General features: G+C 45.4%; 2 protein-coding genes across 7 annotated transcripts in view; one reads left to right on the top strand and one right to left on the bottom strand.

Annotated features, from left to right (window-relative positions):
* Window positions 1–3,637, top strand: part of fam161b (FAM161 centrosomal protein B) — a 45,329-nt gene extending 41,692 nt beyond the window's left edge. Inside the window, exon 11 of one of the 2 annotated variants that reach the window (XM_072493546.1) lies at window positions 507–3,637. In XM_072493546.1, the coding sequence (XP_072349647.1) occupies window positions 507–536 (30 nt within the window). In that variant the 3' untranslated portion in view covers window positions 537–3,637. The remainder of the gene's footprint in view (window positions 1–506) is intronic. The other variant, XM_072493553.1, reaches the window with a different exon arrangement.
* Window positions 1–16,153, bottom strand: part of LOC140404917 (zinc finger protein 410-like) — a 56,713-nt gene that overhangs the window by 12,202 nt on the left and 28,358 nt on the right. For 2 of the 5 annotated variants that reach the window (XR_011938599.1, XR_011938597.1), the window contains exons 10-11: window positions 10,480–10,623; window positions 8,876–9,671 (exon numbers count right to left, since the gene is read on the bottom strand). Coding sequence is in view for 2 of the 5 variants with exons in the window: in XM_072493568.1 (XP_072349669.1) it covers window positions 9,529–9,671; window positions 10,480–10,623 (287 nt within the window). In the remaining 3 variants the exon portion in view is untranslated. Of the gene's footprint in view, window positions 1–244; window positions 1,706–7,201; window positions 9,672–10,479; window positions 10,624–16,153 lie in introns of those variants that run through there. The other 3 variants (XR_011938598.1, XM_072493568.1, XM_072493569.1) reach the window with 3 other exon arrangements.

A 16,153-nucleotide genomic window follows, 5' to 3' on the forward strand; every position in this document is an offset into this window, starting at 1 on the left:
ATAGAAAGAGGCTATTTGGACCATTACACCATCAGATTGCAAGAGCTATCCAATTCGACCCACTCCCCATTCTTTCCCAACAGCCCTTCAAATTTCTCCTATCCTTCCTTAACATTAAAATGATTCCATAGGCGGCACGGTGGCGCAGTGGTTAGCACTGCTGCCTCACGACAACGAAGACCCCGGGTTCCTGTCCATGTGGAGTTTGTACATTCGCCCCGTGTCTACATGGGTCTCACTCCGACAACCCAAAAAGATGTGCAGGGTAGGTGAATTGGCCACACTAAATTGCCCCCTAATCGTAAAAGACAAATTTGCTGATTGCAATCACATTTAATGAATAAGCAACCAAATCACTGAAAATATTACACTTTCAGCCGCTCTATTGCATAATGGTACAAAATACATTTCCAATAAACTCCGAAAATTCCTTTTTAATCAGTAATTCTCCATCCTATCACACAATTGTTGAAGAAAACTTAAGGATTCCCCTTTCATTCCTTCAGCAGCAAACGGACAGATACTCATACACGTAAAGGTTTTGGTTTGGCCATAAGCATCAGGAAGACAAATACCAAGGTCCAGGATGTTATACCACCATCTATCAGCAGTGACAACATGACATTGGAGATATTTGATTGTTTCCACAATCACTAGCATTCTGTAGTTTGATGCTGAAATCACCACAGGCTAACTAATAGCAACATAACGGAGGACACCAAACAAAGAATGTACCAAGCCCATGTTCTCAGCATACTCCTCGATATTGGTGAGACCTGGACAACATTTACTGGGCAGAAGAATTGGCTGAATAGTTTCCATCTTTGCTGTCTCTGCCGTATCATTGGCATCTCTCGGCAGGACAAGGTCACCGATTCAGTGGTCCTGGAGTGTGTTAATTCCATCAATTTACACTCATTGCTAAGCCAATGGTGTCTGCACTGACTCAGCCACATTCATCGGATTGATGAAGGCCATATAATTAAAACCATCTGTATAATAAACTGGCCACTGGATCACAACCTCCTGGACATCAATATCTCAGCAACAAGGACACCTGCAAGTGACATTTGAAGATGGCGGAAATTGACACTGACAACTGGGATACAATCATTGATGGCTGTGACCTCTGGAGGCTGATTGTTTTCAAGGACATTGTAAGAGGCAAGCAGAAACAAAAATCTCAGCTGACCAGGAATTGAGCCTCGAGAAAACAGAGGTCAGAGAATCATGCATCTTCTCAGCCCACTGTCTTCCTCTGCAATACGGCAGACACTGAAAATGCCAAAGTAGGGCCCCTGAGTCACAGCAGATGATGCTTAACAGAGTTCACCATCCCAGCGCGAACCATCATCTCACAAGATGGAGGGCTGCCATCCCTTTTATCATCTTCCTTCCTGCAGTTTGGATCATTCGGCCTAGCCTTAAATATATCTTTTAGGCCTCTGTGAAACAATTGTTGCCTCACAGCGCCAGGGACCTGGGTTCGATTTCAGGCTTGGGTCACGGCCGTGCCAAGTCTGCACGTTCTCCCCGTGTCTGTGTGGGTTTCCTCCGGTGCTCCAGTTTCCTCCCCCAAGTCCCAAAAGACATGCTGTTAGGTGAATTGGACGTTCTGAATTCTCCCTCCGTGTACCCGAACAGATGCCAGAGTGTGGCAACTAGGGGATTTTCACAGCAACTTCATTGCAGTGTTGATGTAAGCCTATTTGTGACAATAAAGATTATTATTACTAATAATACTAATAATTACTAATTACCCTTGCAATTGCACCACTTTCAGTTCCAGTACATTAATAAGCAGGCTTCTCCTCTGGCTATGGTTTGCTAAATCCTGTTAGGCTACTAGTTCCTAGGTTTTGGCTGCAGGAAGTAATATTTATTGTTTAAGACACCCATCCAATAACTTTAACTGGAACCTTTTTTTTTTAATTGAGTAACTATCCATTCAAAACTTTTTTTAAAAATTATTTTAATTTGAAAGACTCGACCTTTCTGATCTGATTCAAAGCAGGTTTTTTAAATTGCAGTGAGAAGAAAATAATCCTTATTGCTGTGGAGACTGAAAAGTGGAGGTAAGGTTTAAAGAATGAGTCAGGCTTCACAAACGCGTCAAAACTGGGAAATAAGATGCAACATTTCAAAAATTATATTCTTTGCACATAAGCACGCGGCAGCAGCAATGCTATTATATTTATTGTAACGGATAAGAAAATACATTTTATTGTTTGTGGGTTTTTTTGCTCCTTACACGAGGAGGCTCTGAGCACAGTAGCAACACTGTTGAATTGTGCATTATTCTCTCTGGGCTCTGATCCTCTAACTTGCATTTACATAGCACCTTTGTTGCAGCAAAATAGCCCAAGGCGCTTGACAGGATCTTTATCAAGCAAAATCTCCTCCATGGCATCAGCTGTAATAATCTCAGCTCTTTATGTCAGAAGCTGCGTCCCTTTATTCATCCAAATGTCTCCGAGTTTTATTTCCAAAGGTCACGTCCTCAGGCCAGGAAGATAATTTTTTCCAGAGTTTGCCTCAGCAAAATCTTTGAACTGATTTGCCATCCAAAAATAAAAGACTTGTCCCAAATAATTTCTTTACTTTTGATATACATTGTGGGGGGGGCTTAGTGTTTTGATCCAATTTTTAAACTTGAAAATTCCTACTTTATTATCAAGACACTAATGCAAATATGAACTCTTTGGCAAGTCATAACAAGTGGCGTGAAAATTGTGAGGCCTGTATTTTCACCTTTGTGCTAACCTTAGAAGCTTTCTGAATGAGGCTCTTGCCAAAGAATGCAGAAAGGTCCACTACAGCTATATTCTGTTAACATTCTTGTTTCCTGCCCATTTTCTTGTTGATGTCATTGTTGTGATTGACAGTTATCTTGAAAAATAACACCATATCCATTCATCAGTGAGACATCCATGTTTGTAAGATGGTCAACTCGCATTGTTTTCTATGGAATATGTATATTGTTGTGTTGGGTGTTCTGGATCCGTGGAACACATACAGGTCACCAACACTTGAAATAGTGCAACACTATTTTATTGAATCATTAACTGTTTAACATACTCTGACTGTGGGTTAACACAATACTAGCTTTAACTGAAGACCTTTGCCTTGTCCTAACCAGTCGATGCACTCAGCACATGGTGAATGTCTGTGTTACAGGCTGTGAGCTCTGTCCTCCTAGCTAGCTGCAACTCGAATGAGCGGGAACTCTGATGCCCCCTGTCTTTATAGTGCGTGTGCTCTAACTGGTGATTGGCTGCGGTGTTGTGTGTTGAGATTGGTCCCACTGTGTGTCCGCACCATGATATACTGGTGTATATTATGACATATATTGTATATCATAAATTGACCCTAATCAAAGGTACATTATTATAGCTCAAAATTTGGATCCTGATAACACTTGCGCAAGTTTAGAACCATCGGTTTGGCAGGAGAATAAGATCAGATGTCAAATGCACAGAATGGAATTAAGCAACTTAGATACGGATCATTGCCGTTCTGATCAGTTGTTCCTGTGTTGGTTCATTTAGCAAGACTGATTTTAATTTTAACAGTCTCAAAATCTCACTCTGAAAAGCAATTATCATTGTATCTATATAATTAAAGTGATGTCCAGCTACTGTCTGTTTCCATCATTCCTTCCCTTGAATAAAAGCAAAATACTGCGGATGCCGGAATCTGAAACAAAAATAGAAAATGCTGGAAAAACTCAAGCAGGTCTGGCAGCACCTGCAGAGAGGGAAAACAGGAGTTAACGTTTCAACTCAGCATGGCAGGGTAGCACAGTGGTTAGCAGTGCTGCCTCACAGCGCCAGGGACCCAGGTTCGATTCCGGCCTTTTGGCTTGGTGTTCAGAGTGGATAGTGTATATGCACAATCATCCTGTGTGCTTAAAAGGGACTTTGTGTTAATGAGACCATTTTAGATTGAGATGCACTTTGTAATATTTGTTAGTCCTAAACCCATGTGCAATTGTTAAGCTGGGGGGGGGAGGTAAGGCCGTATTGTATCATAATTCAATATTTTTGCCTTTAATTAATGTCTTTCCTTGTTGTTAAAATGAATGAATGGTCCTTTGAGTCTGTTCCTCCATGTCTTATTTTTAAAGAAGTTATGGTCTTTTGAGCCAGGGTTCCATTCTGAGATCTTCCTGTCCAGTTACAACATCGTAACACTAATCGAGACTCAAAAGTTGGTCCCAGAATCATATATCATTCAACAGCAGAAACGGTGTGCTTTCTGACTCAATAGACCTTGGGCACAGTATACAATTTTGCACAGGCAAATTACAGGCATAGACACGTTACGACACAGGAAGCTACAATTCGGCCATCGTGTCAATGGCATTGATGCAGTTATCCAGCGTCATTGCACCACCTTCCTGCATGGGGTCCATAGCCCTACACATCACGACTCTTCAACAAAGCATCCTTTTAAATGTGATGAGGGTATGTGTCTCTACCACTCTTTCTGACAGAGTTCCAGATCCTTACCACCCTGTGGGTGAAAAAATATTTCCTGATCTCTTTAAATGTATGCCGCATCTGCCAAGGTAAATAAATCATGTCTATTTACTCTATTTCAGCCCTTCATAATTTTAGGCCCTTCAATTAAGTCACCCTTCCCAGTAGTCAAGCTGCAAGTTTTAGCATAATTTCTCTGCTCTTACGCACAATGCTTCAGCTTAAGGAAAGATTGCCCTATGCCTTCTTAAACACCTCATTCTTTAAGAATTTGTGGACAAATACTCCAAGGTACCACTGATCCTCCACATTATGCAATATCATCCCAGGTATTGTGCATTCTCTAGCTTGATTGCACCTTTGAATATGCATTACCTCACGTAAACCACATCCACCGCGGAAGGACACTAGCAGCACATGGCTAGGAACACCGCCATCTGCTGCTTCCCTCCCAAGCCACACACCACTAAGACTCGGAACGATAATAGTCATTCCTTCACGGGATCAAAATCTTGGAACTTCCCAGCAGCACTGTGGGAGTACCCATGCCAGATGGCCTGCAGTTCAAGGCAGCACACTCACCACCACCTTCTCATGGGCAACACATGCTGCCTTTGCCAGCAGTGACTACATCCCACAAAATATCCCTTTTTTAACCGAACGTACAACGTTCGCGGTCTCCAAATGTCTGACACCCTCCATGCCTGGAGCCAGGGAGGATTAAAATAGGATGGCCCCTAGCTTCTTCCAGCAACCTGGAATATATTTCTTGGCCTGGCAGTTTATCTACTTGCAAAGATGTCAAAATATTTGTTACCTTCCCTCTTACAATGTTTATGCCATCCAATATTTCACTTTCTTCTTAACAATGACATAATTATCAGCCCCGTCTTTTTTGAAGAGAACAGCAAAGTATTCATGAAGAACCTTACCTGAATCCTCCACCTCCAAACATCGAGTCTCTGCGAGTCTACTCTTTCCTCTTGCGCTTTGTACTAGTGCATTCCACGCCTGTACTCTTTCATGCTCTGATTTTTCCTTTAATTTCAACCTCGCTAATTCTCTGCCTTTCGTTTTCAGGGCAAACCTTCCCATAAGGATAGCGACCTCAGCCTTGTTGAGCTGGAACCTATTGGGCCTGTACCGATCTCACCTTGCCCGCATTTGGTCCCAATGCCTGAATGTAAAAACTCACCCTCCTGCATCACCTCTCCAGACACCTTCATCTGCTCTATGCTCCTGTTTCTGTATTCACGAGTGCATGGCCTTGGGAGTAACCCTGGTTTCTTAATCCTTAAAATGTGCCCGCATGACCCCAATCTTTTTTCTACGTTATGGACCAGGGACTCTGGCCATCTCTCTCCCAATGTCTTCCAAAATGATTGGTTGACCTTGTCACCAAGGAGGCAACAATCCTGGAATCACACCTGCTGCCACAGAAATGCATGTCTGCTCCTCTAACTCTGGAATCCATGATAACTATGGCTTGGGTAGCACGGTAGCACAGTGGTTAGCACTGTTGCTTCACAGCGCCAGGGTCCCAGGTTCAATTCCCGGCTTGGGTCACTGTCTGTGCGGAGTCTGCATGTTCTCCCCGTGTCTGCGTGGGTTTCCTCCGGGTGGTCCGGTTTCCTCCCACGAGTCCCGAAAGACATGCTTGTTAGGTGGATTGGACATTCTGAATTCTCCCTCTGTGTACCTGAACAGACGCCGGAGTGTGGCGACTAGCGGTTTTTCACAGTAACTTCATTGCAGTGTTAATGTAAGCCTACTTGTGACAATAAAGATTATTAATTAATCTTGATATTCCTATTCCTACCCTGGAAAGCGGAGCCTTCAATGCTGCCAGGATCTGTTTGCCCGGGCTGCACTCACTGGAGGAAACCTCTTTCCATCAGTACTCTGAACCAAATACTCCTGAACGGCCCACCCACTTGCTCTTTTGTGCATGACTGGCTATGTCACACAGTCCCTCTGTGGGATGGCCACCTCCTGAAATGTGCTATCCACGCATGAGAAAGCTACGCAGGGTATGAGAGGACAATAGCTTGAACTCCAATCCGAATTTCACCGGAACTTAGTTGATGGTTACCAAAGCCGAATTCTGAAACTGGGGAAAGATTGTACACTTCTTTTTTATGTATATAAATTTAGAGTACCCAATTATTATTATATTTTCCAATTAAGGGGCAATTTAGCGTGGCCAATCCACCTAACCTGCACATCTTTGGGTTATGGGGGTGAAACCCACGCGGACACGTGCAAACTCCACACGGACAGTGACCCAGGGCCGGGATTCGAACCTGGGTCCTCAGCGCCGTAGTCCCAGTTCTAGCCACTGCGTCACGTGCCGCCCCCAAGATTATACACTTCCGAAGCACTCACACCGGCCAAGTAACACCTCAAAGCAGTTTCCAGAGCAGAGGTCACAGTTGAGGGGCGAGGTAGACGGTTTGCAGCCTCCGTTGGCAGAGTCCGGTGTTGTAACCAGAGCGGTGCTGGAGAGCTAAACCTGGAGGGAGGAAGAAAAGGAAACAGGGCCCGACCTCCTGCACCCCTGGTTGTCAGACGAGGACAGCGAGAAACTCCACAGATAATCACCTTCCAACACTCAACCGTCTATACGCCCACAAGTGTTCTGGGGCCCACCGTGCTTAAAAGCGTTAGGGAGACACAATTTTAACATTTAAAAGAAAAAACTTTACAGAGGCCGAACAACATTTCAGATTTACAGTCATTTATTTAGAAAAGTGGACGTTGGTACCATTGAGTTGTCCAAACACAAATTATCTGCTTCAAAAGCATATTGCAGACATATGAAGTGCTCCTGCTCATTGCAGGTACACCCATCCGTCACCGAGGACAGTGACACGCCTCTTAACAAAATAAAACAGGAGTGTGATTAGAACCAAAAATAAATGAAGTCTTCCAAGAGAGATCAGACTTCGGCATGGCCAAAATAAAGTTCAATGCTGCTCCCAGTCAGTCAGTCAGTGTTCCTGATTTTGGAATCCCAATGGCTTCAACCGTTTAGGAAACTTTAACGGTTATTGAAACGCAGAACGAAATTCCTTCACACGGAATATTGCAACTAGAAACTGATGACCATCTCATAGTTACAAGGCAAGGGTTTGAGAGGCTTTTGGACCCTCCATTACTGGGGTACAATATATACATTTCCTAATTGTGTTTCTAAATTCTGCAGTGCCATTTTTCTTGTGAACAATCAAAGATGTCACGCGGACATTAGACCTGAAACATTAGATTTTTGCATTTCTAATTCCCTGTCCCGAAGGTGCCAAGCCAACCTGTGCTGAGAGGGGACAATTCCATTGGACAAGTCACGACCCCGTTCATGCTAGTGACCATTCTTCATTTGTGAGTCAGGCTATTCCAAGAGGGAAATCACAGCCCCGCTTCATTCGGTGGTCATTTCGCATTCACATTTAATCAGGGAGTCACTGAAGCATGCTCAGGAGAAGCCCCCCCCCCACCCCCACCGCAGCTGATCTGGCAACTGATACCCGTCCCACTACCGATCTCGGCAAGAACAGGGTTGAGACTTGGGCAATTCAGTCTGTATGGCTCACTGACATTCATCCAGCTAGCCAAGCAGGGCCATTGTTTTTATTCCATATTGTTCCATCTTGTTCTTTATTATTCCTATCCAATTCTTGACACTTGTTGGACCACATCAAGAAGGTTCAAGTGGGGGAGCGGGGGGGGGGGGGGGGGGGCAGGAGCACCCATGTGTTTGCTGCCCTTCAACATAATTTGGTCCAGAGCTCAGTGTAGATTGCAGTGAAGGGGAACTCTGAGGCGCACACCCCTAACCATATTACACTTGAGCGGGTCAGGCTCCTTAGGGGTTCTGAATGCTGGTCTCAAGATTGGTAGCATGACCATCGTTTGTTCAACATAAGTATAGCAAAACTCATTTGTACCTATCATTCTAGAGCCACACACATGCAGCTAGCATTTCATAGAATCATAGAGTTTGCAGTGCAGAAGGAGGCCATTCGGCCTATCAAGTCTGCACTGGCCCTTGGAAAGAGCAGCCCACCCAAGCCCTCACCTCCACCCTATCCCTGTAACCCAGTAACTCCACCAAACGTTTTGGACACTAAGGGCAATTTAGCATGGTCAATCCACCTAACCTGCACTTTGGACTGTGGGAGGAAACCCACGCAGACACGGGGAGAACGTGTAGACTCCGCACAGACGGTGACCCAAGCCTGGAATCGAGCCTGGAGCTGTGAAGCAATTGTGCTAACCACTGTGCTACATTGCCGCCCATTTGAACTGGATTCTAGTTGGGGGCTGGGGGTGGGAGGGGAGGGGACATTTAATGAGGTGCGCACAAAGCCTTGATTGAAATCCATCACTAAACCTACCTGTTCGCTGGAAAGGGACAGTCAGCAGCTCCCTCACTTGGGGGTCACAGGCCACACACTCCTCCACGCTTGCTGTAGCTCTTGGGATGGTGGAGGTACACAGCTCGGAGGATGGCACGAGTGGCTTCGCAGGAACAAACCTTAAGAGGACAACTTACTGAGCCTGGGCCATGGAGGACTGGATATACCGAGGGTTCGACGAGTACCACTCATTACCGGATCCACAGGTTGAGTTGCTGAGAATGTCACTGGCTAACGAAAGTTCATTGTAACTCAGCGAGTGGAAGCAAATGGCTCACAGCAAATAAATACTGGACAAGTTATTTGTCTTCACTGCTCCAAGGAGAAAAGTGGTCAAAATATGCTTAGTTTCGTTCATGCAGCACGTCATCAGGATTTTGCATTCATGGGTAAATACTTCAGGAAGAACGAGATAAAGAGAATCATACCCACTGTTACTGCTCTCTTTCTCTTGCATACTCACAGGTGAATCCATGCCCAAGTTAGTCATGTTATTAAACGAGAGAAGCAGTGAAGCTGGGATCAAGGAGGACAGTCTGCTTCTCGTAGGCAGCAGCTTAACCACTGCAACATCCCTCAGGCACTGTGGAACGCACCGCCTCCAGCTCAAAATAAAAAGAGCCCACCGGCATTCACTGTATTATCACGGTAACCACCTCCTCATAAGAATGTCCAGTGGTCGCTATGGTAACCAGGTGGTGCGGCTGGGGTAGAACCACGACGGATGCCGTGGTCGCCGTGCAGGAAATCGAAGGGGAAGTCTCAGGTAGCACTCCTGGTGGGAGAAAAAGAAAACAGACAAACATTTTCAATACAATCGCCTCGAAAGAGGCGGGTTACATCGAGAGTTCGAAAGAGGAGGCCGATCTGGACTCGAAACGTTAACGTTTTTCTCTCTCCACAGATGCTGCCAGACCTGCTGGAGTGTTTCCGACATATTCTCTTTTTTAAATAAATTTAAAAGAGTACCCAATTATATATTTTTTTCCAATTAAGGGGCAATTTAGCGTGGCCAATCCACCTACCCTGCACATCTTTGGGTTGTGGGGGGTAACCCACGCAGACACGGGGAGAATGTGCAAACTCCACATGGACAGTGACCCAGGGCAGGGATTTGAACCCAGGTCCTCAGCAGCGTAGGCAGCAGTGCTAACCACTGCGCCGCCGTGCTGCCCTGATTCCAGCATTCTCTGTTTTGATTTCATATTTCCAGCATCTGTAGTATTTTTGCTTTCAGCTGCATATAGACTTCAACACCAAAAAAACGGGGGGTGATCTAATTTAACGCGTTTAAGGGAGTGGACAGGGTAGCTTGAGAGAAACCATTTCATCCGGGGGCAAAGTCCTCAACAAAGGGGCTTGTTCAACGGGAGGGAGAGAAGGGAAGAATGATCGAGCAGGTCAGCCTATAGGCAGCTGCAGAGTAGCCACCAGCTCAGGAACCCAGGTAGGTTTCCCAGTGCACCCTTCAGGCAAGGTGCGCAACACTGGAAGAGGGAACAAAAAAAAAAAAAAATGGCATAAACAAAGCATATAACTCTTCAATTTTCAACTCGAGTTGGTAAATGTGATTGAGCACATACCCTCCTCCGCTCCAAGTATACTGTGTGGTAACACCAAAGGCTGTGTTTCCAGGCTTGATGGTGGTGCCACAGTAGCCGTGGCTACCGGAAGTCCAGTAGGTAACTCTGGCTCATTTGCCGCATCAGTGTCGGCCAGTGGGTTTGCTTTTGAAGAAACAGAAGGGAGAATGGGAAGGTCACCACAAAGAACTGTCACGTATGATATAACCACCTTCTGTAAGATACAGCGGGCACTATGCTGCAGGCAACTCTTATCGAAAGACAACTAGTTGGAAGGACAGTGACGCACTCTTTTTCTCAGACAACAGACTCTCCTTTGGTGGCTCATTGAGTCTATCCAAACATAGTGCTGGGAAAACAAAGGTAGTTTTAAGGGATTTATATTTGTATTGGTAAACATTGGAAATAAAGTATCATTTAATAGGGCAGCACGGTGGCACAGGTGGTTAGCACTGCTGCCTCGGCGTCGAGGTCCCAGGTTCAATCCCGGCTCTGGGTCACTGTCGGCGTGGAGTTTGCACATTCTCCCCTGTTTGCATGGGTTTCAGCCCCACAGCCCAAAAAAGATGTGCAGGGTAGGTGAATTGGCCACACTAAATTGCCCCTTAATTGAAAAAAAAAAATGATTTGGGTATTCTAAAAGTTTTTGTTTTTTAATTAAATTTTTTTTTTTTTAAAGTGTCATTTAATGTTTCCGTGCTCGGAAGTTAAAACCTATAGTTAGATTCATGCTGGACAAAGGTGTTTGTACGCATCGGGGGTTGGTTCAGTTCCAACTGTACTTCTATTGTGCTTAAAGAAGGCTATGGCGTGAAGAATAAATAAACCAACAGCGGTTGCTTAGCAACTGGGGCTTTGTAAGGTAGAGAGGCTTTTTAAAAGAAAAATTCCAATTAAGGGGCAATTTAGCGTGCAAATCTTTGGGTTGTGGGGGTGAGACCCACGCAGACACGGGGAGCATATGCAAACTCCACACAGACAGGGACCTGGTGCCAGAGGGAGAGAAGCTTTTAGGTTTTGGTTTAGCCAATTTGATTGCAGTTGGGAGATAGGTTGTAAGAGAGAAGGACACGCGCACAGCTCTGCTAGAAGTAGTTGGTTTGAGAAGGCTAAAGAGGGAACATCTCTCTCAGCCTTCCTAGAATAAAAGCCACACTAAAGAGCAATGGTTAAAAAAGCAGATGTTGGCTATCTAGGGCGCGATCTACCAGCTGCATAACGCCCCCGTTTGCAACACCGCTGGTATATGCCAGGAGAGGCCTCTTCTGGGATCTACGTGGCTCGCCACGCCTCGCAAGAGATAACAGGATCTCACGAGATGTCGTGATTTGAATCCTGCCCATTGCGCTGGCCTCACTCTAATATGCAGCTCACCTGATCTACCCGAGGCAATGGGATCTAACCCCTTCGCTTCGGAGGCCTTAGGCGAGTGCCGTTCAGTATTGGTCCCCACAAATGGGGACCAGGTGGAATGGCACTTAGGAGGGGGGGTCTCCAAAGGGATTGGAGGTTGGCCTCAGGGCATGGTGGCACTGCTGGTGCCACCTGGGAACCGGAATCCTGGCAATGCCACCCACATGCCAGCCTGCCACGAGGAACTGCTGAGGTGCCAGGCTGGCAGTGCAAAGGTGCCAGGCTGGCATTATGCCCGGGTTGGGGGTGCCCTGTCTGTGCCAGATGGACCCTCTTAAGAGGGGAGTTCAGCGTTTGGGGGTCCTGGGATCACGCAGGGTGATCAGGGTTCCATTTTTAAATGGTGCCCGATCTCCTCCTACACTGAGGAGCTCCGGCAAGCGGAGCTCTTCGATGCAGGAAATGGGTCTACGTGCGTCCGCGGTGGGACATTCCCGGATTGCAACAGAGTCCTGTTCGATAGCGTGGCCTTTCTCGGTTCTGCGAGCACTGTGAAACACCCAACTAAACGGGCTTTACACAGGACTCTGTTGCAATTTGTTTAGATTGCGCCCCTAAAGTTTAGCTAGTTAAGGCAACTAGAAAAATGAAGAGAAGTGTCCAAGAAGTCTGGAGTTCAGTGAACAAAGATCAAGGTATTGTTCAGACGAATTCAAAGAAGAGTTAACAAAGTGTTCTGAGTTAAAGAGACAATTGCAGTAACCAGGGGCGGGATACTCCGGTCCTGCGGCTGCATGTTTCCTAGACGGCGTGCTGTTCGCTGGCGACAGGTTTCTCTACTCCCACAGCTTGTCCGTGGGATTTCCCACTGAAGCCACCCCACACCGCCGGGTAACCCACAGGCGGGGGTACGCTCCTGGTGAGAAAAGGGAATCCAAACAGCCTGAGAATTCCGGCCTAGATTTAAAGTGTGTCAACATCCTCTCAAAGTTAAAACGGACAATTTTAATACAATCGGGGAATTGAGAATTAAAGAATTTTGAGCTGTTTGCACAGCAGTCAAGGCAAAGGAATCCTAAAGGGGTTGGTGTAAAAGCCTGGACTGGACTCATTGTTAAAAGTGGAGCAGAAGCTCTGTTCAAAAGTGTCATTTGGAAAACTTGGTCTGGATTTCAGAATGCAAACCGCTAAGAGAAAGCATAATTATAAGATAAGATTTCAAAGTGTGTTTTGGGGAGTGAAGTTCAGAAACTCTCACATGACAATCATCTGGGGGGGGGGGGGTGAATTCTGACGAGACATCCACATTCACTTGGGGTTGAGAGAGGAGACCATTGGAAATTAAGATGTACTTTGTAATCTGTGTTAATCCTAAAACCTGTGTGGAATTGTTAAGCTAAGGGGGAAGTAAAGACTATTGTAGGATAACCCAAATTTTTCATGTTTTTTCTTATTGTTAAAAATAATTAGCGACCCTGTGACTCTGTTCCTCATGTTTTATAAATAAAAAGTTAGCCTTTCGAGCCAAAGTGCCTTTCTGTGATCTTCCCATCCCTGTATATGAACTGGGATTGTAACAATGGCAATATAAGATCACAGGAGCAAGTGTAGGTCATTTGGCCCTGAGTCTGCTCCATCATTCAATAAGATCATGGCCCAATCTGATTGTGATCTCAGTTCAATTTTCCCCACATAAAGGTCCCACATACAATCCTCACTCGCTGTTGGGTAAACTGATCTCAGCTGGGATAAGGGTGCCAGATTTGGAATCAGTTCATGACAACTAACAAGGAAAATGTATTTAATGTTGATAAATATTCCAATGCTAGGGGTGGGAGGAATATGCTTTGGCTCTTGTATTACAATTTCTGCCTGCATGCTATCCAAACGCATAGAGGGACTGGTCAACCTATTGTGGCATGGTAGCACAGTGGGTAGCACTGTTGCTTCACAGCGCCAGGGTCCCAGGTTCCATTCCGGGCTTGGGTCACGGTCTGTGCGGATTCTGCATGTTCTTCCTGTGTCTGCGTGGGTTTCCTCCGGGTGCTCCGGTTTCCTCCCACAAGTCCCGAAAGACGTGCTGTTACGTAATTTGGACATTCTGAATTCTCCCTCTGTGTACCCGAACAGACGCCGGAATGTGGCGACTAGGGACTTCTCACAGTAACTTCATAGCAGTATTAATGTGAGCCTATTTGTGACAATAAAAGATTATATTATTATTGCTAATATTGACCTATCGTTAACCTGATTCCCACTAGCTTTCCTAGTACGTTTTCTTCTCGTGATTGTGACTGTTTTAAGTTCCTCTCTCTCTCTTTTGCATCTTGAATTTGTATTATTCTTGGGGTGCCTCATGTTTCTACAGTGTACACAAAATGCTTGTTCCAAGTTCCTGCCATTTCCTTGTGAACCCATTATTAATCCTGCACTCTCATCCTCAAAGGGACCAAGTATCTTCCTTTTTAGATACTCACAAAAAATTGCCTTTTTTAATTTTTTTGCATTCCTCCCTCTATGTTCTAAGTCGTGGTTTCTTTAAAAATTCCCAACTGGCCCTCATTAATCTTTGTAGCATTGCTTGCCTTTTCTTTCAATTTGATAAGGAGGGATCAAAGGGTTGGGTACTTCCCCTTGTGACAACCCATACGCTTTCAGATGCAGGTTTTCTTTTGTGTAAAGTCCCTCTAAGGCCAAAGTGGGCTGGAGAGCATCCTGAAAGAGGACCACTTGGTTTCCCCGATTATGACATCCGAGAAATGCTGGGGTGACCTGGGACTGCCATGGGAAGAACAGCTAAGACGCAATGGGTAAATAGGAAGCTAATTTCAGTGGGGCTGTGTCAGCCACTTTCCTGTTTGGCAGCTCGGGATACATTAGTGCAAAGAGGAAAAGGCTGCCAGGGATTGCGACTCCAGGACTAAATGTTTGGACGGGAAGTGAGAGAACTACATAGTGGAGGCAGAATTGGAAAGACTGCACGTTTCCACACTTGTGTGGGAAGTAATGAGAGTGCTTGTAACTGCAGAAGGAGTTGCTTTGCTGAACCGACTATTTAAAGTGAAAATTACCTTTTTATTTGAAATATCCTTCACCTGTTAATGTTTGAATAATGCTGATTTTAGAAAGTTTGTCACAGTAAAAAGTGTTTAAAAAGGGAAATTTTATAAATCTGTTTTCTTTGCATTGCTTTCGTAAAGATTAATTTATTTTAGAAAAGGACATCAGTCTGTACAGAGATTGTAACACCCTTGACACTCACCATCATCGCAAATCAGTGAATTTCCCACCAATATTTGGGGAGGGGTTACTGTTGACCAGATACTTAGCCGTACAGATAAATAACCGTGTTTACAAGAACAGGTCAGAGGCTAGTGATTCTCACACTCCCTAACTCACCAAGGTCTGTCCACCATCTACAAGGCTCAAATGAGTGGTGGAATACAAGTACAGTCTCTCCAAACCGGCAGCGTTGGGACCAAGGCTATGCTAGGATTTCGGGCCATGGGTGATTCGGGTCAATCCGGGTTATGGAGCGTGCAAATAGGCAGGAGTGCAAGAGGCCAAGTGGATAACAGGTCTACAGTCAGGTTGAATTGTCCAGGTAATTTAAGTTAAGTGAAGAAAAATGTATGGCACATTCAAAAACATGTCCCGTTTTCAGACAACTTGAGCGTGTGTACCGGTACTCACCACTGGTCTTGACACGCCTCAAGAAGCTCAAAACCATCCAGGACGAAGTAGTCCACTTGAATGGCTCCCCATCCAACACCTCCATCCTCCACTCCCACTGACACAGTGATAGCAGTGTGTACAGTCTACAAGATGCCCCGCAGCTCCCAAGCTGCCTTGGCCAGCACCTTCCAAACCCATGAGTTCTATCACCTCAATACACAATGCACAAGAACACCACCACCTGCAAGTTCCCCTCCAAGTCACATACCCTCCTGACTTGGAAACATATTGGCCGTCCCTTCACTGTCGCTGGATGGGAGTCCCTCCCTTACTGCCCTGTGGGGCCAGATGGGACTACAGTGGTTGAAAGTGGCGGCTCACCACGAGGCAATTAGGAATGGGTAATAAATGCTGACCTTTGCCCGCAAGGTTCTTATCCAATGAATGCGTTAAATAACATGCAAGTACTGCATTAGCCATCTTGGGGTCTAGGGTCCTCTTCCTTTCCATATTGAGATTAAATCTGACCATCTCTCTGTTGGATATCATATTTGGTATGATAGGTTAACCTTGTTACTCGAGCAGTTTAACTTAAGATGAACTGGCCTTGAATGAACAGCTTCACTACAAAGGTCATACACTCGTC

Source organism: Scyliorhinus torazame, chromosome 2 (genome assembly GCF_047496885.1).
Source record: "Scyliorhinus torazame isolate Kashiwa2021f chromosome 2, sScyTor2.1, whole genome shotgun sequence".
Classification (NCBI taxonomy): domain Eukaryota; kingdom Metazoa; phylum Chordata; class Chondrichthyes; order Carcharhiniformes; family Scyliorhinidae; genus Scyliorhinus; species Scyliorhinus torazame.